The following is a 23,226-nucleotide window of genomic DNA, read 5'->3' on the forward strand; positions in this document are numbered from 1 at the left end:
TATTGATTCAAAAGTTTATTGGTCACATAGAAAAATAAGCAGAAAATTAAGAACAAAACGCTGTGATGCAGCGGTTGCGCTGCAGTTAAGGTGAAATAAATTATGACCTTAGGATTGTCCATCTTCTGGTACAATATTCGTGCTCGTGGCGTAGTACTGCATGAGGTCCTTGATAAAGTAGGTCTCCATCGTCTCGGCGGGCAGCGCCACCACAGAGGGGAACCCTTGGAACTGTACAGCAAAGCCGGTAAAGCCCGCATCATCCCCCGCACACTTAATACTTTCAACAATCAGATTCCCATACGGCGTCACTTGCAGTTTCTCATAGGATTCATGTAGGATGGGTTGCGACATAATGTCACCCATGGTGACACTGACCGCACGACCGACATTCTGCAGCCAGGCGGGCGGCGGCGGCGTGGCAACCGTCACGGCTTCCTGCAGACACACGGCGTCGGTAACGTAGTGGCGCACCTGCTGCACACAGTGGGCGCGGGTCGCTGTCTCCTGGTTAATCAGCGGTACGGCTAAGGTGGATGCGAAAGACATAGTATCGGGAGCGTACACTGCATCAGCGTAACAGAGCGGTTTGGTCCGTTTACGAGGAAGCCTGCTGCTGCGCTGCATATCCGTGCGCTGGGGACACTGCAATTCGGCGGGGTCAGAGCGTGTGTTAGTAGTGCGGAAGTGTGTGTGGTTGGAATTACCCTTATTCCGCGGCAGAGGATTACGCCGGTCCTGGCGCCGAATCGGGTCGTAGCGCAGACGTTGAATGCGTTTCCTGTCCTGACGCGGATGCGCGAACGGCGACATTGAGCGATTATGCTTGTTGTAGAACATGGGTCGAGCGTTCTCCGATACGTCTTTCTCCATCCGCCGAAAGTTTTCCAGACGTTTGTAGGGTGGTTCGTGGTGCTTGAAAATCTTGTCGGTAATTTCAGCAGTGATGGGTGGTGTGGTAGGAGTGGGTAGCAACGGTGGGCGGGGTGCAGACAGCGTCTTAATGTGCTCCGTTATCGACTCTGTGGAACTGTCATAAGCGACCGCTGGTAGCGGCTTTTCGCTGGATTTCAACGGCGGTCCGAATCTCGATACGAATTTCCGCTTGGCTTGCAATTCAGCCGAAATGGCTGGATTTTCTTCATTTTTATTAACCACTTCAGTTGCTTCTTCGGGCACGTGCGGCTGCGTGGCGTCATTAGCATCTAACAACTGTAAAAGTGTCGATGAAAACTGTAATGATATATCCGAACTCCCCGCCGTGTCGGCGTTCAGATTCTCAGCGATGGGAACGCGGTTATCGCTTTCCGGTTCAACTTCCACCACCGGTGCCTTGACCACGGGTTCATCTTTCATGCTATCCGATGGTTTTTCCGTTATGCTCCCCAGCAGAGCATTAATTTCCGTATCGGTCTCCAATGCAGTTTCACCGGCCTCCGGAATCGATATTAAAACCGGTTCGGCGCTTTCTAGATCGACCGAGGTATCCATGATGGAGCTCGTCTCGCTCTGCATATCAATTTCGGCGCCCAAGAGAACGGTTTCGTACCGGTTGAACTCGTAGGCCGGGGCAACGGCCAGGGGCTGATCGATCGTGGTGTCGTGCGTGTCGTCCGTCGGCCCCTCAGCGGTGTCGGCGGGTCGTCCACCGTCCAGCGATATCGACACTTTGTGGGCGGCATCATCGATGGATTCGACTGCGATCTCCAGTTTACCAGCTTCCTCATCCTCTTCGTCATCGGAGATGGAGGATTTTGTAGCGGATTCCGTGGGGGAGGAGGGGAGAAGCGCGCTGGCGCTAGATGTGTCAGCGCTGGATAAGGTCGTCTGTAAAGCAGCGCAACAATATAGGCCAGGTATTTAATCAGGCAAAACATCAGAGGAAAAAAAGGTCAAAAAAGGCTTAATAAACTAGTCACTTATGTTAACTGTCTTATGGAGTGGATTCAGAGGGACGCAGGAATTCGGGTATTGCGACACACGACACGTCCCTTTTCTAGTGGTCTCTCTGTTGCAGTTGTGTGTGTATGTGTGTGAATTGGTATAAATTGGGAAATGTTAAAGGCTAACATGTCACTTGCTGCGTAAAAATTTTTCTGTTTTTGTTGTCTTGTGATGGCTTGGGCAGTTTCCGGCCATGATCGGCATAACTGCCCAAATGAAGTAAATTCCGAGCCCACCTTTGGAGTTCTCGCGTGGCGTGTAGGAGCAATGTATATGTACAGCATACCGATACAAGCAGATCGAGCGCAACAAAGGAAAAAACGTTCGTTCTTTGGTGCTTTCTTAGCTTATACCATCTACAGCAAAAATGTGATTTTTGATAAGAGCAATAACAAGGCCGATGTACTAGTGTTCAGTTAGTACTCGTAATTATACAGTAGATCAGTTAACCATCTAACAAACGCTGGATTGCGACCTTTGCAGTGCAACAACCAACGATTCTAATCAGTTTTTTCGTTCACTGCGCTACTGAAGAAGAATTTGCCATTAGGTTACGCCCTGCCCTGTGCGATCGGTAAACTTGTGACAGAGCGCATTCAACGCAATAATAGAAATTTAACCAAAAATCTAATTTTAGATATTCGTAATAAATTATAATGACTAGAAATTCCGATCGAAACGGTAATTAGAAACGATGACCAATGCCACATAGTGTGCATAGTCGCTTAGCTTATACAATAACTGTAAGACTGCTCAACAGCCGTTACACATACCTCCATGATATCAGTTGCATTAGGGTATTCGCCAATGCTGATTTTCTCCGTGGCGGGATACTTGGCGTCCGTATACAGCGCTTCCGTGTGGATTTCATCAAGAGATTCTCGATGGTGTCGACTACTACTGCCAAAGAGCGAATGCATTCCAACGGTCAGGCCAGTGTCGCTTTTGTCAACCGATTGCGGACTGTCCGGGAATTCATACGGATCGCGAAAGATGGCCGACTGACGTCGGCCAAACAGCGTATCGGGTTCGGGTGACCAGAAGCTGTCGCGCACCTTGCGTTTCTTCGGCCGCTCATGATCCCAACCCGTTGGTTTGCGACGCTTTGCACGTCTGTTTGACGGGGTGTGTTGTTTGATTTTAATTGTAATTTTTTGAGTGTCGTTTTCTAAAATAAACAGGAATTGCGTAAAATGCTGAACATTCTGCGCTCACAAATGAACTACCTGATGGCACAATTTCATAGTCAGGAGACCGAGATTGTGACCGTTTCCGTATTCCTTCAGCGAATTTGTCTGATTTAGCTGAAACGAGGAAACGGTTTCATACAGAGCGAAAGCGTATGGTGCGTATTTCGAATTACCTGATTTGCGGAAGCGGTCCAGCAGTTTATGCTGATACGTTCCTGCATCGTCGGTAAATGTCGCTTCCTGTAATAAATTAGCAACATAAATTTGACCGACATCATACGATTGTGCAACATCACCAAACAATTAGCCAGACAGTAAACATTCGACGAACAATAGGCTTTTTTAATCTGTTTAATCTGGAGTTCTAAGCAGTACCAACTTTCGACTCACCTTGTGATTGCCCAGCTGACAACTGGATACATTCTTATCATCTGTAATTCTTAACGGTGGTATATCGTTGATATCGATATCGCTTATCGTATCGCCGCTATCCGTTACACTATCATCCGAAGTTTCCGGTATGGACACAATACCAAACGAGCCATCTTCCATGGCAACCAAGAACAAGGCGCTTCCATTCAGCGCTTCCGCATCGACTGCCAGTTCCATAATATCATCGTAGTTATCGGCTTCCGTTTTTACCGCGCTCCCCACGAATTCGGGGGTGAAGATGTGCCCGATGTTCGCCGGCAACGGCATCCCGAAACTCATACACTGGGATTTGGAAGACATCCAGCGCGCACTGTCGAACTCAGGCAGCGCCTCCGGCATCTCCATTTCCGAGACGGAGTTAGAGCTGCGCAGGGACCGCGACCGGCCGATCACCATTTTCAGCGGTTTCGGTGTGGCGCGAACCGGCGTATGCGAGCGCCGACGGATCTCCGGTCGTTCGGCATTAATAACCGACGTCGCGCGGGACGCGTTGCGACTCTGCGCGGGGCTCTTGCGCTGGCTGAGCTCTTGCTCCAGGGCGCGCTGGACATATTGAGCGGCCGCTGGCGGCAGAAACGGTGAAATGGTCGGCAGACCCGAATACGGGCAGTGCGTGGAAAACGGTTTCCGGCTTTGAATCAGCGGAGTACCGGGTTGTTTTTTCTTTGGACGCTTAAATGTGATATGGCTGCGAGCGCGCTTGCGTTTCTTTTTTATGTTAATACGGCGCTCGCGAGGGGCGTTCCATACTACAGGCGACAATGGATTGCCGGGATGGACCGTCGTGAAGGCCGGTTTCTTTTCTTTCTTATTGAGTTCGGTAGAGCAGAGTTCTTTGAGTGACCTTACACGATACGATGGTGATACGCTGGTATCCAGCAAAACTGGTTCCGCAGCGGAATCAGGCAACACGTTCATACAGCACCGATCGGCAATAACCGAGATTCGGTCAATCGTGCAGTTTGTACGGGATGATGACAACGGCTGAATCTCCCGCTGTAAAACTGGCGTTGCAGTTCGAACTGTCTGTGGGTCAGCGGGTTTCTCGTCGTCCGTTTTCCTCGAGGGAAGAGGGATTTCCACACTGTCCGTGTCATCGTCAGAAATGTCCGCACTGTTTTCATCGTTTTCAGAAAATTCCGCATCCGATGGCGTAGTACTGTACGCTTTTGTCGCACGTCTTTTCTTCGTTTTCTTCTTAAACTCCGTATGTGTTACAGACGAGTTGTGACCTAAAGGTACGATAAATACACAGCTAGTTACAGATACCTAATCACATAAGACGTTAGTGTAAGCATGCACGGGCGACACGAAGGTTAGTGAAAACGTGCACACGAATGGGGTGGGGGTTAGATTGTTACTGGAGGGTTAGTGTTATTAAGACGGGTGTACACCATTCATGCCGAACATGGGGCTCACCCTTACGTATAGTACGGCGGTGTCGCCGTGTCGTCTTCGTGCGTGCGTGTGCGTGGCGTGCAGGTGTTCTCAGTGTCTTACCCTTGCCCAGCCCGATCTGCTGTTCGATGTTCTCATCAATCATACTCTGGATGATGGAGCTGGACGAAGAGGCATGACGGCGTTTGACGATGGAATACAGATCCAGCGGAACGTCGTCCATGATCAGGGCCTGTCCCCAACCGTCCGATGACAAAGTGGGCATTGTCTCCTTGACTTTGGGTGCCGCGGGTGCAGCTAGAGAAACTGGCACAGCCGGTACAGTTTCCGTGATAACGTTTGACGAGGCAGGCACATGTCGTTGAGAGGATAAGGATTGTGGCTCTTTTATCGGCTGTACGTTAAAAACTTCGTCGTCAGAAATCGGCTCTATGATTGGCTGCGCAATGTCAATGTCTGACGTCACAATAGGCGACATCTCTGACGTGGACGCAGTGTTGGCTGCATCCTGGTCTTCATGTGACGCAGCATTAGTGATCGCCACAATTTCAGGTAAATTTTCAATAGACGTCATCGCGCGGATCTCGGTGTCAAAAGCGTTTTGCTGCATGGGATTTTCCGTGAACACAACTGTTTCTGGCACAGAGATATCATTGGACGTTTCAGGTAAGGCATCTGTCGTATTTTTCAGAGTTTCAGAAGTCAATTCCGGTAATATTGTAGCAAGAGGTTCTGTTGCCTTAAGTTCTGGTGTAATAGCATTGTCTGTATTCGGTTCTCCAGAAACCGGTAAAACTTCCGCATTGCGTGGCACAACTTCAGTTGCATCAGGCGATTTCTTGTCAATAGTGTCCACAGTTTCGATTTGGGGTGACTGAGTACGCATTGGTGTCACCGGTTTGGGTTCGGGTGGTTGGATGCTTTTCACCGCTTCGGTTTTTGATGATTGGAAGCTTTTATCCGTTTCAGGTTCCGGTGATTGGACACTAGTCGCAACGTAGTCAAAACGCTGTGTAGATGGCACCTCTGGTTCTGTCTGCAGCTCCATTAGTGAACGTGCGTAAGTTTTCTTCCAGTCAGGTACCGTCGGAGGCTTTACACTAACTGGAGAAACAGGCTTTACACTGATCGGTGACACGCTGCGGATCGGTGCAGGCTCTCCAAACTGTAGAGCGTCCATCCGCGACGAACCCCAGCTCGGTTCGACGTGTTCGGTCCGTCGCTCTGCGATTCTATCCAGTTGCGCTTGTAGTCTGTGGGCTTTGTAATCGGTGTTGAATCTACGATCTTCTCTGGAAGTGAAGATTTCTTGGCTATAATGCTGTGGTTCGACAAAGGTCACTTCAGGTGAACGTGTTCTATCAGTAAACGACACTTCAGAAATGCGGGCTATTTCACCAAGACACACGTCAGGGATTCGGGGGTTCTCAGTAAACGACATGGAAGAAGTTCGCACTCTTTCCACAGAGGACACTTCGGGAGTTCTCACTCTTTCAACGAAAAACGCTTCTGGAGTGCGCGCTCGTTCACTGATCCGCTTCTTCAATGGAGCAGTGCTGTAATTCGAGGCAACCGTGACGGGATTCACCTTTTTGAGCAATTCCATCTGCTCGTTACTTCTTTGTTCGTTATATTGAGCCTGCAAGATCAGTTCCGCCACGGTCCGATTTGACCGTTCGGTTCGCTTCGGTTTTTCTACGGGGAGCCGGGTGGACTGAATGATGGAAGACACCGTTGTCGTTGGCTGTCGCTGGGCTACCGCAGAAGGCTGCCCGAAGTTTCTGGATACCGGTGCATTCCGCACAGGTACCGAGTTATCCGATAGGAGCGCGTGCAGTTGTGGACACTTTTCCGTACTGGTGCTCACGACGTCAGGGGACCGTGCCGCTCGTAGCAGATTGTAGTTATTCCTCTCGCGTTCCTCATCCAAACTGGCCCGAATGACGGTCTCCATTAACGCACCCGCGGTGCCGCTGTCACGCCTCTGCGGCGGCGACGACGACGGGAAGTGCAACTGGATTAGAGACGCGACCGTGGTTGTGGCGCGTGGTCGGGGCGTGTACGTCGATGCGGTCTTCTTCTGACCGGTCAGTGGAACATACTCAGCAATCGGCACCGCCGGTGTTACGATTTCCGGAACGGGGTGCGCTGAGTAGTGCTTGTGGAGAGGATGGCCCATGTCTTGCTTGGGCGAATGGGATTGGGTTTTGGGGGAGGATGTTGGCGGGGCGAGCGGCTGGTGGCTGTTGCGCAGGAGCCCCGCCAAGGTGGGGTGGCGCACCTCCGCCGTAGGGTAGCTGAGAGGCACGCATGGTGTCTCGGGCACTTTGGGGATGGGAAGCGGTGTGGGTTTGAATGCTGAATTGGTGTGCACTATCACAGATTTACGGGGACTGACGGGAGGAGAGAGATAGCGCTCACCGGACGGCTGCATTCCGGCTAGCATACCGGCGCAGATGAATCAGTCAGAATATGTATCTGCAAATTATACACAGTTTCACCTTGAAGTTGGTAGGACGCACCACATGTTTGGTGGATGTACCTTTACTAATCGTAAGAGTAAAGAGCTTCAGTTTAACACTGATAAAAATTATGGTATTTGCATTTCGCAAGCTGAAGAGGCGCCTGATAAGAAGCGGCAAAGGTGACAAACACAAGTATCAGAAAACTTGAGATAAGCGATTTGACAAGCAAACAAATAGCTCAAAGGATATGGTTGATCAGAAGGATGTAACAGTGCAGTGCTGATTGTGAAATAATATTTTTATGTAATAACGATGAATATGCCGGAATGTTTCTAGTAAATCAGCGTATTCATCATACAATTCGCCATACTCTGCTACTCAAACACAAACAGTCAACCAACCGTTAATCCGCTCCCAGATCAGTATGACAAAGCCATTCTTGAGAATCAGACAGGCGGAACCATAGCACGAAATAGTTATGCACGAGAACGAAGTAATACAACTCTAGCATTAGAAGTGAATACACTCTAGAATTAAAATAATTATGGAAATCGCAAAGTTACAACGGTAGTTTCGCAATCGCGGTTATTAGCAGGCAATGCATGTAGAAAAAGTTCATACAAGACAAACATACTGCTGAGTGTTGACCATGTGGACGCTCTCGATATGTGTAATTGGTACGTCTTGACGGCAACTCAAAACACACGAGCTAAAGCATGCTGTAGCACGATTGCTGTTGAGAAGCCATGGCAATAACACTCATAAAACCAACACCTCAGCAACATTTTCCGCCTTCCGTGTATGGATTTGTATCAATCAGAAAAACGCCATGTCAACGTATGCGTTTTGCTGTTACATTTATCGCATGACGATGTTGTTTGACAAGTTCCGGAAAGTTGTATCAACTTGAAAAGTAGAATACACTGTGTCACTGTGAACGGGAATAGCCGGAATAACTGCAGCTGCAAGCAGCGGAAGACCACCCTATTCCGGTAAAAGGTCGCGTAAAAAAGGCAGCGTGTCTGACGCGCGCGCCAAACGGGATGCGATGACAGTATTTTAGTGAGCAATATAGTCGGGAGCGGTCCATGACTCCCTCTCTCCCACCCTCTCTTGCTCTCTCTCTCTCTCCCAAATTAAATCAACAACATGAGCACGATCATTCCTCGGTTTGACGTCAGTACCGCTCTCGTTCTCGGTTTCACGCTATTTTGCAGCTTTGACCCGGCATATTCTACGTAAAAAGCAGCTGAACATACACGTAAAGCTTTATGTCGTCAAACTCAAGGAAATTTGATTAACCTTATGGATTACGAAGTTGATTGGACCGTTAGTTCTGAGGTACTAGTGAAAGGCGACCATTGAAGTCGGTTTCCAAACTACCAACTTCGGTAGGTACACCCTTCCCATTTTATTCGCTTTAAAACGAACTCAAGTATCTGCTTGCAAGCTGCGTTTTTGTACCACGATGAAAGGACATCCACTGTAGTTTAGTTGTGCAGGTACCCGCGAAGGTTATGAGCTTGTAACCTTAGTATATAACCTACTCGATGAATCGGTACTTGGGAGCGATGTATGCTATTAGTAGCCTATTGCCGAAGTCGGTTCCCTGCAGACTGGTCTAATTCTCTCACGAGCTGAGAGCGATTCATAATGTCGTTACCATACTTAACAATCCCATTAAGAATCTGTCTGGGTAACGCCTTAATTCTGGATGAGGCACACACCCCTGCGGTTAGTCTATAACCCGCTAATTATGTGGGTTACCGTGTGAAGCAGGCTTGGTTAATGCCGTATAAAAGATTATAGGTGCACCTTGACGAGACACCTTATAACCTTCATTATGCACAGAATTGTAGCGTTTGATTGTGCTACTTTTCGTACACCTTCATTTTCGGAAAATCGATAGCAATTAGGTTTAATTGATCTCGATTGTATCAGACATTAAAATCTGTTACAGTCAATCACGGGACGACTTTTATCGTTATGCCAAATAGCCGGTTTTCGCAAGGTCTTACAATCTGGGTTGCAATCAAGTTATCAAGCATCAGCAATCTGCTTTATACATGTTATAAATATAATCATTATTTATTATGCAAAATCAGTTTACTGATGTTAATAATATAAACGGGAACTGTGATGCAATGCGCTTTTCTGAATTACACTCCTACAACGATGTGCGTTAATGGTCCAAACATGTAGCTAAGTTTACTTCATTAAATAAGATTAACATCAAACTGAATTAGCGCAACATTAAGCACTTACATACATGTTTGCCGTCTTCCGTGCGATAAGAAAGAACGTCTCACATGAAATGGGAATTAAGCAAACGCAAGTAAACACACCTAACTATGATTTACGGTACATCAAAGTGCAAAAATAGCCCGGAACTGCATCGAAAACTAGTTCTGCGGGATCATCACGATGAGTCAACATCGTGGTAAGCGCCATAAATTGCTAAAGTACTTTGCGCCCGAGTTTATTACTTGGTAATGTTTATTGCATGATACAGCAGCGCCTATGGTATCGCGCCGGCTGCGCAGAAAAAGCGTTGCTGTATCTATACTATCGATTCTTGTAAAGTCTGTCATTTTAAATAGTAGTAACATCGTTCCGTGAACGTTTCGCATAAGTTAGTGAGACAACTCATAGGTAGTACACGTGTACCTTACATCAAGTGGACTTCATAAAGGCTCTTCACGCCGGGAACTTTGCTGCTTGACGTGGTATTAAAGTGAGTAAAAAAAAGTTGAGCAACATATTGATCGAAGAGCAGCGCTTTCAGTTAATCGATAACAGCTTTAAGAAAGTAAGTACTGATATTATTGTATGCAGTGTATCGGCGGCGGCAACTTTTGCATTACAGTTTGCTACCCATCGGCAAATAAAAAGAAGAGAGAAGAAAATATCTGTTGGCTCGACTTAGTGAGCAGATAAGCCGCGTGTTAGTTTACGTAACCTACAGTATGCACTGCCGTTCCAAAAATGCACACAAAGTCGCAAACACCCCGGACTAAAGTGCTTCCGCAATCACATGCTGTGTACATACAGATATACTTGGGAAAGTTTTTGGCACTGCCCGTAATTACTGTGTGCAAGCCGGTGAAGTACACTTACCAAAAATCGTACAAAACTTACTGGATTCCAGTCAGTTGCACGGTTAGCAGCGCACATGGATTAAATCACGAAGAAGAGGAGAAAACTTCAAATGTAGATGAACCGGCACAGACGTTTAAACAATCTATAGCAAAATCTTTGGTCGATTGATAATTCTTGGGACATATCACGCTAAACAAGGCTGCTTAGCTGACAACTTTCCGTACAATACAGTTTTAGAAGAGCGACACTCAGCAGTTTTTGAAAAACGCTATCCTTGCACATCCTGCCAGAATGTATCGTACATTCAAGTGTATTTTCTTTCGTGTTGTCACACCATCGTTACCGGTCTATGATCATCACACAGCCTACTCGCACAAGGACTCACCAAATATACACCCCCCAAGCGGTCGTTATTGATTTTTCCCCTGAGCCATGCTGGTTTTCATGGAATTATGCTTAGTAATTATCCGACGCTGCACTCAGCCCACTCGTATGGGTATGTGGTGTGTGTGTGTGACTAAATAACAACATATTCGACTGGAAATGCCAAGCCGTTGTGTGTGTGCGTTGGAACTCGGTGTACGGACCAGTTTCGCAAGGTTCCATGAATTCAAGTCCTGTGCTACTTTGCCGCTGCTCTTAATTCTCATCATATGACACATAACTGTAACGCGCCCCACATTGTAAAATGCAAACTTTAGTCTTGATTGAACCAGTTTGTAAATCGATAGGGATCAGCGTGGTTGTTTACTCGTTTTCTCTGAAAATTTTACCAAGATAACCACTCCTAAAGGAAAGTATTGTAAAACAGCTTTCCGCAAACTGATTACCAGCGATTACACATTTCTGGATGATGAAACACATAAAACGCTGATAATAACCCGTACCGAGCCCTTGATCGGCATAATTCACTAGCACGGCGTTTATGGGGAAACTACCATCATTAACACTGCCTAGCAGCTGTTGTTTTCGAATTTGGTAGTTTCTCTCTGGGTTATTCCATACCGCCACCGGCGTAAATCGGGAATCAATCAAAATTACAAAAAGTTGCACTACTGGAAATGTGGATTGTGCAGAGTCGAAGACCACATAGTTAGGAATTCCCCCAACACAGTTTTTTCGGCTCGCTGGTTACACTGCGCAGAGACATTGAAGAGACTAGTTTCTTCCCGTACGGGAACGTTTGTCGACATGCTGACACACTCTCGGAAGCTATTGCACCAAGCCGACCTTCCAATCCTCAATTTCTTTCTAGGAACCAGCAAGGGTTCGTCAATGACGACCTTTCGCTGACGCACGATGCGTGTTTGTCTGCAGAAGGACTTTGCATACAGACTACACTCTGGCAGCCACGACCCTCCAAGCAGTAATCAATAGCTGAACCAGATGTTCCAGGCTAATGCGTGGCACCTGATCTATTTTTAAAATGTAATACCTTTGCGTGATCCCCGTTGCGCACCAAACGATGTGAGAACGTGCATCGTTAAGATGACATCGGCTAAAGAAGCCCTAAAGCCGCTTGCTTTTGTTTATTTGATAAACATGACCTTTGCACTGAAAGAAGACTGTTTGGCTTTAATGAGGACATTTCGCATCGAACTGATTCTGAGGAAAGCTCCCAAGGGAGTTGCTGCAGAATTATGCTTAGATGCTTGGGAACATAACAAATAATCATTCTCCGGTAGCGTCCCGGGGCGTTAGGGAAATTACTGCAGACGATGTAGAGGAACAAAAAGAATACAGTTAAATTATTTGAGTACCACAAGCGCGATCAGTCCTCATTCGATCGAGTGGATCAAATTCTTTGAACCATCTGACTTTTCCTGCATGAAAGACAGCAAAGTCAAACTTCTCGTGTCTGGTTAGAGCGAGCGGCGAAACCGAATATTTAAAAGAAACTACTTGTAGGTGTTTCTGAATATCCCACAACTGCACACAAAACAGAACTATCAAAAGTTTTGTGCGCAAATAGTTACTGCTTCCAGAGCTTGAGGAATCTTACCCGTACATCAAGTCCTCTCAGTGCACACCGTAAAGTGCTCTGTAATTGTTTTTTTCGCTTGTAGTATGTAGATGCGTGCAAAGTTATGGATGTTCTGCATCTTAAAAGAACCCAGAGAGTTCCTTTAACTTAAAGAAAGCTTAAAACCCAAGTTTGTTTGGCTGGTTTTTAAACCAAAATCGCATTTAACTTTAAAAAAACAGGACACTTTACGGCGTGCAGCGAGAGGTATTATTGTTTTACTGTGAATTTGCGCAGAGTAGCGTTAGGCTTTGTTTTTGCTGGTGCGCCTGAAAGAACTGAATGGAAATGAACTGGTCGTCTGCTTTCCTGCTTTTTGCAACATAAAGAAATAAGGAACCTCCGTTATTGTGCAATTATGTGATGACGTCCACGGTTTTTGCTTTAACGGTCTGAAGAGCTCGTGGGAGACGTATAATTGAATTTATACTTCAGAATTAAGGATAATCAGCAATTATTAGCTTTTCAAAGGTCACCAGTACACCTTTGACTTTGACGTGTGTACTGGGTATAATGGCCTTACAAGTTATTTTGGGCACTACATGCGCTTGCTTTGTCAGGTGAACCATCACCCAATTGGTTCGTAATACTTTGAAAACCGTTATGCTGTCCCCAGTGCCAATACCAGCACCGCCACCTGTCACCCTAACCTTCGTTTCGGTTTCCTCGCATGTCTCTCTCATCTTGTCGCAACTGCTTCACCAAAGTACCTTGATGGTTCGTCAACTCTTTTGAACCTTTATGAACTGCAAAGGCATGTTCACTACGCGAACATGCCTTTGCAGTTTGCATTGAAGCAGATATCCAGGAACACCTCACAATGAGAACCAGAATATTTGATAACGGTATTAAACAGCGAGAGGCTAGAGCACTGCTACATATCCCAGAAATACGTTATTTAGCCGTTTCACCATCAAAGTATAACTAAGTATAACATCAAAGTTACGAGGTACGTCAGCGTGAAGCGCATTTCTGTGTATAGCAGTATACCTTCCAGACTAAGCATAATTACAATTCATTCCGGTATAAAAGCTGCCTCTTAAGCCTCCTTAAAAGATCAAGGCTCCATTAAAAGTCTCAGGTGTCGCATAATTTGCAGTACTTTCGCAAACTATACGGTACGTACCACAATTATGCTGCTAAATTTAGGATAATAGTAGTGCCACCCTGTTAACTTCATGCACCCAGTTATTTTTCTATAGCGCGTGTTGTTGTCATCATAAAGACGATGCCTGACATGACCGGTATGTTCGACAACACTGACACCTTAATAAATACCTCGTCCTCAATATAGCTGCTAGTAACAAGCAGGAAGATCCGAGCTTGGCGCTTCGTTTATCTAAAGACCGCTAAATATACTAACAGCTATTTGATAGTCCACGTACCTTTCCAGTCCGTAGGTGTACCATAATCCTCTAAATTTACATACCCTTGTACAGTATGCCCTTTATTAAGTCCTTCAGATTTAGAATACAATAGCATGCCCGTTGCCCTTTGCTCTTTAACTAGGACTGTAGACCTCGTGATAATTTGAAATTTTCTTACGATCGACGGTTGCAAAAATCAGATTGGGCCAAACGCTTGGGGTGCGTGAAAGAACTGCATTATACTCGTTTGATAGAATTACTAAACTGCTTTCCTGAAACCAGGAAATGTTTACAGAAGCACACACCTGCCAGCAAAGAAATGCGTTCTACCTGAGCTTTTCACCGTTTCCTTGAGCAGAATAAAGGAAAGGTAGAAGAAGTAGATAGTTAATTTGAATGCCTCTGTAAACCTGTTTTTTTTAAGTTTCAGTAAGGTTCCAGTCTGCTCGTTTGTCAATCTGTACGTATGACAGCAGTTATTAGAAGGACGAAGACTGCAATTTGTGCAGTTCCGGCCTTGCTGGTGTTCAGAGTGTTCGGGCGCTTTTCAGGTTGTCGTAAATAAGAGTTTTCTCACAATTTTATCATTACTTAGCCATCGTTATCTATCAGTAACCGATCAGCATAAACAAGGATCGTAGAAACCTTTAATCAAGATACCGGCTTCCTGTTTCTCACTCAATCATCTTACTTAACAAGTGTACACCTTGCTGATAAATCTGGCACTTACGATTTTATCATTTGCACATATCTTTTCTTCTTATCTTACTTTTCTAATTTCACTATTCTTTGTATTTTGCGTTAGTACCGCAGCAGTAACTGCGCGAACTCCAAGTGTACGGACCCAATATTATGGTAATATTAGTCTTTAACCTGCACACTCTAATCGTAACAACTGTGACACAACACGAGCACGTAATCCGTCCGTTCATATAAATAACTACGAAATTTTGTTATGATCAATTTGTCCGCTCGGAGAGGCTGATGGCCTTACAATGGCTGAACTCAGATTAACTTTAGGAAAAGGCTTATTAACTGTCAAACGCAACCTTTTATCTTGTGGTCTGCTATTGCAGTTACAAGGTACTGCCATTTGTGCAAACGTAATGTAGCAGTTTTAGCAGAGACATAAACTCGCTGGAAGTTCATCGCAGCATGACTGGACAAAAACATAGCAATATACCGATCATCGTGTGTACGCTATTTTTACGGTTACTCGACAGTTATTTGATTACACATTACACAGCGGTTTTTGTATCCAATCTTTACACCTGGCAGCCAGCGCTACATCTTGCTGCTTTCTATGCTATACAAAAGAATCGTGTATTATCGCAACTGTTCTTAAAAAGTGCGTAAGAAAAACAGGTTTGATGGAAGTTGCTCGCTCCAGCTCATACTGCCGGGGTGAGCGACTAGAGTAGAAAGCCCCAAAGATCAATAAAAGTAAGTATAAACGATGCACTGCGCTTAAGTACACAAAAGTCTTCATGGATTGACGGTTGTCATAACGGGCACTGTGTTAAACAGGGGAAAACGGAATTGCCTGTCTTATCTAGACCACAGCACAAAATTACTCTGTCTTCTCCGCAGTATTGCATTAACGCTTCAGTTCACCATGTGGCAGGTTAACGTGTGTTGGCCCACATTTGCCGTAAGGCCCGTAACATTTACACACTGGAAAGTGGAGCAGTGAGAAGACATCGCTATACTGTACATACAAATATAATACTGCAATCTAGTCCAGGTAATCAGATTCCCAACCACTGTTTTTAAACCAGTTACTAATGTACACTAGAGAATTGCCTATGTATTGCAATCTACCGGTAGATGATTAATAAGTAAACATCACATGTCACCCGTCAGATATATAGCTGCAGCAAAAATTAAGCCGGTTGTTGTAACTGTGTTGAGTGTGCGCGCCCGTTCATCGCGATTGCATTGACAGTACAGCGGCGCATTAACCCTGAGCCGTCAGTCAGAGTAAGACAACATACCCCATACCGGCATCATGTTATGTGGAGCAGTGTGCAGGAGAAAAAACACACAATAGACAATTATGATTATACGATACGCATCGTACAAGGTAATCAGGTGACACTAGTGTCCACATGCACATAACTCGCTTACCTTACACGTAAGCGATGCGGTCCACGTTGTTGTATTGTTGGCAGTTGGCTGGAAATTGACAAGGAAATTCTTTTGCCGTAGTTATATGGCTGCGGTGTTTGTTGTCCAGGCAAATCTGCAAAATGTAGACGAACGTCGATGATCTGGCACATATGTAAGAGCTGAGCTGGCAGCTTTATAGTCATATGTGTGTATCGAAATCGTTGGAGAATAGTTTATCGCGGTTAGATAAGACTTTCCCCTGACTACACACTGCACAACAGAGCCGCTAACCAATCGCCGATTGGTTGACGTGTGCGTGCGTTTACGAGTGCGGTTGGTGTGAGCGTGGCAGAAGGCCGGCCCGCAGACTAAAGTCGAAAAGTGCGAACCGACATTTCTCGATTCGGACAGGCTGGTGTGTGTGTTTGTGTATGAGCTGAGAGTGATTCGCACAACGCACGAGTTAACATGCGCCGGTTGCATGCAGATTCTCGTAAATGGAGCGGGAGAGAGCAAGCAAAAAAATCAATCGTACTTGCGCAATAACAGGTTTCCCCGCGAGTCACCGCACCCAGCGAGTCAATCCGGCACACATCCGTTGCGGTTCACTGGGACCCACGGTTATCGAGGCGGCAGTTAAAGTTCAGTGCAAAATCTACGTTAAAGACACGAAAATTTTCGGTGGCTGAGGCCAGAGCACCGTGCACAAGCCATTCCTTGTGCGCTGATTGCAAATCGCCCGCAGATACGTAGATTTGACAACGATACCGGCTAGGAACATAATCACCGCGCAGACACGCTAGGCGGTGTAGTTTAACTAATAAGACGGCAGTTGGCTGTGCGATGCTCATGGGTATACAGTAAATAAGCGCGCTCATGTATCCGCTCTATGTAAGAGAAGTGCGCACACTGCGCATGGACGACGGAAAAGAGCACATACACACGCACACAGAGCCGGTAGTGGGCCGTTATATTTTCATGCCGATTGCCGACCTATATTCAATGCGGCACAGTTGAACGCCGGCCGCGCGCAGTCGCTGCCGATGCCACACAACAACGAGTCTGATCGATCAGTGCAAACTTTCACCCCGTTGCCAGCCACGCTGGCTACTAATGCGCGCCGAGCAACTGGCCAGCCTCTCGAAACACTGAGCGATGAAAGTATGATGAACTTCAGCCTGAACACTCTCTATTGCAAACAGTGGAACAGCAGCCAACGGCTGGAATGTCCCCACAGCATCCTTTTCAATCACAGCACACGATATCTCAAGTTGAGCTTAGATAGAAAGGGTCCCTGCTTTTGCGTAGGAGTACGTAACCGAGATCGACGATCCTCGGCTGGCGTTTCGCATTCGTTGCGAATCGCGTTACGGTGCCTTACCCGGATGCCGAAAGCCGGCTTCGAATTAGCTACGCTAAGGGTTACACAAGTACTTTATAGTTCATATTACATTTGCTCACGACGAAACACTCCATAAACATCACAACGAAACATCCCAAACAAAACATTGCATTTGCTCGCGACGAAACATGCCCTAATCAAACAGAGACGATACTGCTGCAACCGTTTCATAAGCGTTTCCAGCAGAAACTATCCCGTTTGAGGCAGTATCGAAAGACGTTGCTATTCGTGTGTGTTGGACGTGAGCCTCATCTTTAATTACTAAACACTCACCCTACATCCTGATTCAGGAGAATATCGATCAGGGAGCTCCTTTCTCATCGGTGCACGACATTTCGAATTCTTTGCACAAATACCCTCTACACAAATACCGCTGTGAAAGCCCCAACACAATACCCTGTTATTAATCAGCCTGTCTCAAAACTTCCTTCGATTGAAGAAAATCAACTTGTGGCCAAGAAAGCCTGATCGATGACAATCATTCATACATGGGTGTGCCTGTTCAAAGTCATTCAGGTTACGCTGAATTTTCTCAGGCTAAACAGTCATCCACCGTATTAACAGTGTGGAAGATGACAACTGTACCATGGTGTCTTGTTCATTACATTGCTAATGAACCATGATCGAGAGATACTCGTACTACACTACCAGTCAATCCTACTCCAAGGTCAACACCGCTGACTAAGGGAACCGGCTGCCATTAACACCATTGCGTGCTGTGTGTTATTTCAGTTTTACTGCTTAGTGCTAACAACGCTCGTTCAAAATTTACGGTGCATATTTTGTTACTTTGCTGCTTTCCACCTGGCTGTGCCAAGAATGACTTCTATACCATGCCCCCACCGGTACAGTAAATGGCCGGCGTACAATGTTCTCTCATCAGCGGTCAATAGCAGCGCGTTAACAATGCACTTCATATTATCGGCCATCCGTCCGGGCCCAGAAAAAACGCAGACTTACCAGATGAAAAACAAGCGAAAAGTACCGCAGCCAGTTCCATATCAGGAAACCGGTTTTATTTCCGCCTTCAAGAGAATTTTCTCGTTCAACAACACCAACTCTTCAAAGTGCCATTGAGCATGATGGTTGTTGTTGCCATCTGTGTTGAATAACCTGTCTACCGGGCTCATTGGTTCATGTATCATAAATTGCAGCTAGCTGGCTTGCTTGATGGGTAAATCGTTCCCTGTAGGCTTGCAGATTCAGCGATACACCTGGTACCTGCATGGGCTGTTTGCTCTAGGTCATATGGAATATCATATATCATTCGCCAAGTAAACAATTAGCAAAGGCTGCTTGAATATTCTAGGCACTTATTCGTTAACTAATTGTCCGATTTGGAACAGTTAGTTACAGTGAGATAACACTATCGTTGCTTATCATGGTTAATTACATAATGCCGATAAAAGAAGCCTAAATTGATAATTATGTTTCTGCATTATTAGGCATTGTGTTAGACTGCAACGTGCGTTAAACGGTGAATTCTCGTGATTTCTTAAGAAAATGTTGCTCTCATTTTACGTAACAAAGCTCTACATTCGCCGGCAAAACGCAGAGCACACACTGTACGTGAATTCCGGTTACAGTTATTAGCGCTGTTCAATGAACAGTAAGCCGATTAAGGGCCGTTTAAACTTTAAATACGGCAGACGTCTGCCAAAGGTCATCAAAACAGACTAACAGATTGTACTGGAGTGCAACTAACCTGTAGCAACACTTCTTCCGGACTGAAAACGGATAATTATGATTCTATAAAGCCTGAGCCAATTAAAATAAAGCACAAAAGCATTAATTTTAAGGCTATCACGTACAAACATCTCTGGATTTCACTGGCCACACGAGAGCCGTAATTTCTTAACCCTACAAGACGTTCAGCAACAAAATCAGCCCATCTTGCAACAAAAACGACTTTGATGAGAAGTCTCCAGTCGTGATAGTCCTAATTAATGCACGCTGGTTGCCGCATATACTGCATCGCTTACTTTCGCGAGACAAGAGAACCTTTAAGCGCCGGTAATAATCGATCGATAAGATTGCTCAAAGCCCCGGATGCGCTAACACAACACACGGCATCTGGTATCCTGTGGCACATTTTCGTGATCCTGCTAGTTAATCTTAATAACCGGGTCAGAGGCGCGCGTACTCGCTCTATGGGATTGCATCTTCGGCCCGGTCGTGGATTTTAATGATAATTGGATCTGTTCGATCGATGCGCATGGTTTTACGATGGTGAGATGGCAGTTTTATTCGTTCCCCAAGAGCGCCATCGCGTGCGCACCCAGTCCTTGTTTGCGTGAGTGGAATATTAGCGGCTTGCTTATTGCTTTGCGCTCCATAATTATAAGGGGATAAAAGCCAGGCGCATGTTTCGAAGCAAAAATGGAAGTGCCCCAAAAACGCGGTATGATACCGCTTCGGGACACCGGTACCGTACTGATTCGCACGAAAGTTGCAGCTGCTGCTTTTTATGCGATCCATATTGGTACCGAAAAGAGACTTACGAATATACACCCAAGTTTCAAATTGTTCTACCGTGTAATTCAACACGATTCCCGAAATGCGCGAGGGAAACTAGTTAAACAAGATGGCACTCGAGTTTTAGTAGTCTTGACACTTAAGAAACTTCTGTTGAAATCCAGTTCAAGGCCCCCATCTTTAAGGAGCATACGTACTATTCGGCTTCGTAGGATTTCTTAAAGTTTGGTTTAAACGGCTCCGAACCAATTCGCTGTTTCAATTCACGGATTATTTGTTATTTGTTCATGCAAGATTTTGCACATTTCAACGAGTTCGCAATTTCCACAAGGTTTTTAAACCAGTTCTCTGTATATCTTAGAGAAAGCCTTGTCCTTCCACTGTAAGCGTCGAATTGGCACGCACCACAGATGCTTAAAATTGTTACAGTCTTATTGCGAAAGTCCGTTATGACCAGATATGCTTACGAGAACGTTATTTGCATTTCTATTTGTCGGTATGTACCGCACCGCAATGGGTGATGCTCATGTACCAGACTTGATTAGTTATTTTTAACTGTTGAACTTGACATGAGTTATTTTGAGTTATCGAGTTTACGAAGAGTTATAATTATCCTCGTAACTGTGATTTGTAAATCGGTACCCAAACAACTGAATTCCTAAGTTTTTTGGGTTAGCGAGTTACGCTACCCAAAAAAAAAACGGATCTTATGAAAACACCTCTATTTTACATGCTAGCTTTACGCGCCGTAGAACTCAAAACTCGGTGTACTTGCATGAAACATCTACCCAGGTCGGATGAGTACTAAAGCACAGATCGGTAAAAAACGCTTAGTCGACACTTTTCTACGTTCGCAAGGGCGAAAGAAAGTCCGTTATAGCCGCTGTTAACTAGTATAAGTTACATGAACCCCTACTAGCTAGTATGGTATATGGCGTATGCTGCTGTTATGCAATCGACAAAAAAACGGTACCGGCAGCTGAGTTAATCGCCCACCCAAGCATTGCTTTTTGGCATTGCATAACGTTAGTGTGTGCTATTTCTCAGGTGTAAGCAGATAATACAAATCGGTAGCCGCTGTTTCATCACATGATCCATATACAAACTTCGAGTAATTTGCAGCTCATGCACAAATAAGTTAAGGATGTTTGTGCGAAGCCGAAGAATTACCCCCGGGCTTTGGCAATTAATAATAACTGCAAATTGCTACATTCGGATCATAAAAGTATGCGTCCTAAGGGCTTTTTAAATTAGGCCTTTGTGCTATATCTTACATCCAAACTTTGTCCTTACGCGATAATAAAACGCTATCTATCGGCTTCCTGTTGACGAGGAAAGAGCAATACGACTTTCTAATAAGACCCTTTAAGTGACGCCATTTCCTTCCTTATTCATATCTGTAGCGCATATTTATCACTGTGAGATTATCGATAGGAGTTCTCTCGATCTGTAATAAGACCCTTCAGTGAGAAATAAAAAATTTTTTACTATCCATTTCATCAGTGTTTTTGAAGTTTTTGATTCTATCGTCTGAATTGTCGGGAAATTTCAAGCTTTTCTAGTTTTGATTAGTAGTTTATAGAATTTAATGAATGTTTCTCGCATTTTAGTTTTGTAGATCAAAGGCTAAAGAGAATTAGCAATCAGATTACTGGATACCTTGAAGAGACGAGGAAATTGTTAGCTACACTGGTGTATTTTGTTGTCGGCAAAAAACACTGGCACCTGCAGTTAGTGTTTATGAGCTACTGATTGGCAAAGTTGTGGTGTTATGATTTATTTAATCATCAGCGCTCATCCGGGATTCGGTGTGTTTATGACTGATTATTTTTACTTGTGTACAACATACTTCCCACCCCGGCCTACCGACAAACTTCTTATAGCGGTTTATAACTGGTTATTACGTAATCCACACGCCAGCGAACGGACAGCAGCTGCTGCAACATACCCGGAAGTTATGAGCATGTGTTTGAAAAAGCCGAGTTCGATAAACTCGGGAACGATCCCGCAACTATGCATAACGGGTATACAGTGCGGTATATGCCTGTTTATCGTACCATATGGTAACGAACGCTTCTCTTAACCCGTCTTTCATAACATCTGTTAACTCAAATCAACCGCTATTTGCCGATGAACGTTGTAAAGAGCGTTACCGGTATCTTCGCTTTAATTACTTTGACGAGGTGAATGTGCTACATTATATATTCATTTTCCACTCACCTCGGTTTTTCTCTTTGCGTCGTCGTCCTACTTGATGTACACATCAGAGAAGAGAACCTGAAAACATAAACACTTTCTACCAGTACACGAAATAAATGCAAAATAATATGATCGCGTTAGATTGAAGTGTCTCTTTCCTGGTTACACATACAAATAGGCAGGTAATGGCACTGTACTACCTGTTGTATCTATCGAGCACTGCATGACCGCTTTTTCATTGCCGACGGCGGAAAGAGACTTGGTTGAGAGTGTGTGTAAATGTGTATGTATCGATATGCGCGTGTTATTAGTCTGACATACTTTCCGGGCACAAGCACGATGCGATGGAGCGGCCTATAGCTGCACGTTCAAGTGGGCCGGCACAGCATGACAAGGATTAAGTAAAAAGCTAATTTTCTACAGATCGATCGGAAAACGGAATTGATTACGGTCTCGTATAATATAAGTATAATATTGTAGCCAAAAGAATTGTGTGTGTACACTCACCAAGTTGCACTCACTGATTGGCAGCGACGCCATGGCACGGAAACGAGCGGACTATCAAATTTCCCAGCCACCGCCGGTTTTTATGATCGGCTTTAAAACTCGAATGACCGCTTGCTATGCTAGACGTGGCGCTGTGTTATACGTTACTGTTACCGAGACAGATACAAGCTGTCCCTTTCAATCAGAATAATCAAAAAATTGCTACATCCAGAAGGCATAAATATTGCTACGGTAAACAAGGTAAAAGCATTAACCATGACTGTGTGGCAAAAGTAGCGTGGAATACCGATATCGTAGGTTACGCAGTTTATACCCTATGCTCGCGTATTTGCATAACCATTAGCTTGGTAATCCGTGAACCGTGAGCTTTTTGTGCCGTGTCATACGATCGCCGCTGCACTGATTGGTGTGCGTTGATACATGCAGTATTAGTAAGGGCGAACGGATGATTGCATTAGTAAGGGCGAACGGATGATTAGGCAGTCAACCTTTGTTTATTGCATCAGCTACCGCGGCGCAGCTGACATCTTCCCTATTCCGTCGCATAAAACCATCTATCTGATAAAACAGCGTAAAACTATCTTATCAATGGCTATCGCTGTTTGCGACCTGGCAC

The 23,226-nt window shown here is 45.2% G+C and overlaps 1 protein-coding gene across 21 annotated transcripts; it reads right to left on the reverse strand.

The window, feature by feature from the left end:
• LOC129589910 (uncharacterized) lies at positions 1 to 22,965 on the reverse strand. Of its 21 annotated transcripts, none has more exons than XM_055484824.1 (10): positions 22,611 to 22,965; positions 22,125 to 22,181; positions 16,046 to 16,160; positions 10,568 to 10,670; positions 4,986 to 7,442; positions 3,525 to 4,798; positions 3,308 to 3,374; positions 3,171 to 3,248; positions 2,718 to 3,112; positions 1 to 1,827 (listed from the first exon to the last, which is right to left on the reverse strand). In XM_055484824.1, the coding sequence occupies exons 5-10, from the start codon at positions 7,408 to 7,410 to the stop codon at positions 109 to 111; spliced, it is 5,958 nt and encodes a 1,985-aa protein (XP_055340799.1). In that variant the 5' UTR covers positions 7,411 to 7,442; positions 10,568 to 10,670; positions 16,046 to 16,160; positions 22,125 to 22,181; positions 22,611 to 22,965; the 3' UTR covers positions 1 to 108. The 21 variants fall into 21 exon arrangements, with proteins under 21 accessions (XP_055340799.1, XP_055340801.1, XP_055340800.1 ...); XM_055484826.1 differs by having other exon boundaries at positions 10,547 to 10,670; XM_055484840.1 differs by lacking the exon at positions 10,568 to 10,670 and having other exon boundaries at positions 464 to 645; positions 708 to 1,827; positions 22,611 to 22,964.
• Positions 22,966 to 23,226: the final 261 nt, after the last annotated feature.

This window comes from Paramacrobiotus metropolitanus, unplaced genomic scaffold, assembly GCF_019649055.1.
Source record: "Paramacrobiotus metropolitanus isolate TYO unplaced genomic scaffold, Prichtersi_v1.0 Parri_scaffold0000037, whole genome shotgun sequence".
Classification (NCBI taxonomy): domain Eukaryota; kingdom Metazoa; phylum Tardigrada; class Eutardigrada; order Parachela; family Macrobiotidae; genus Paramacrobiotus; species Paramacrobiotus metropolitanus.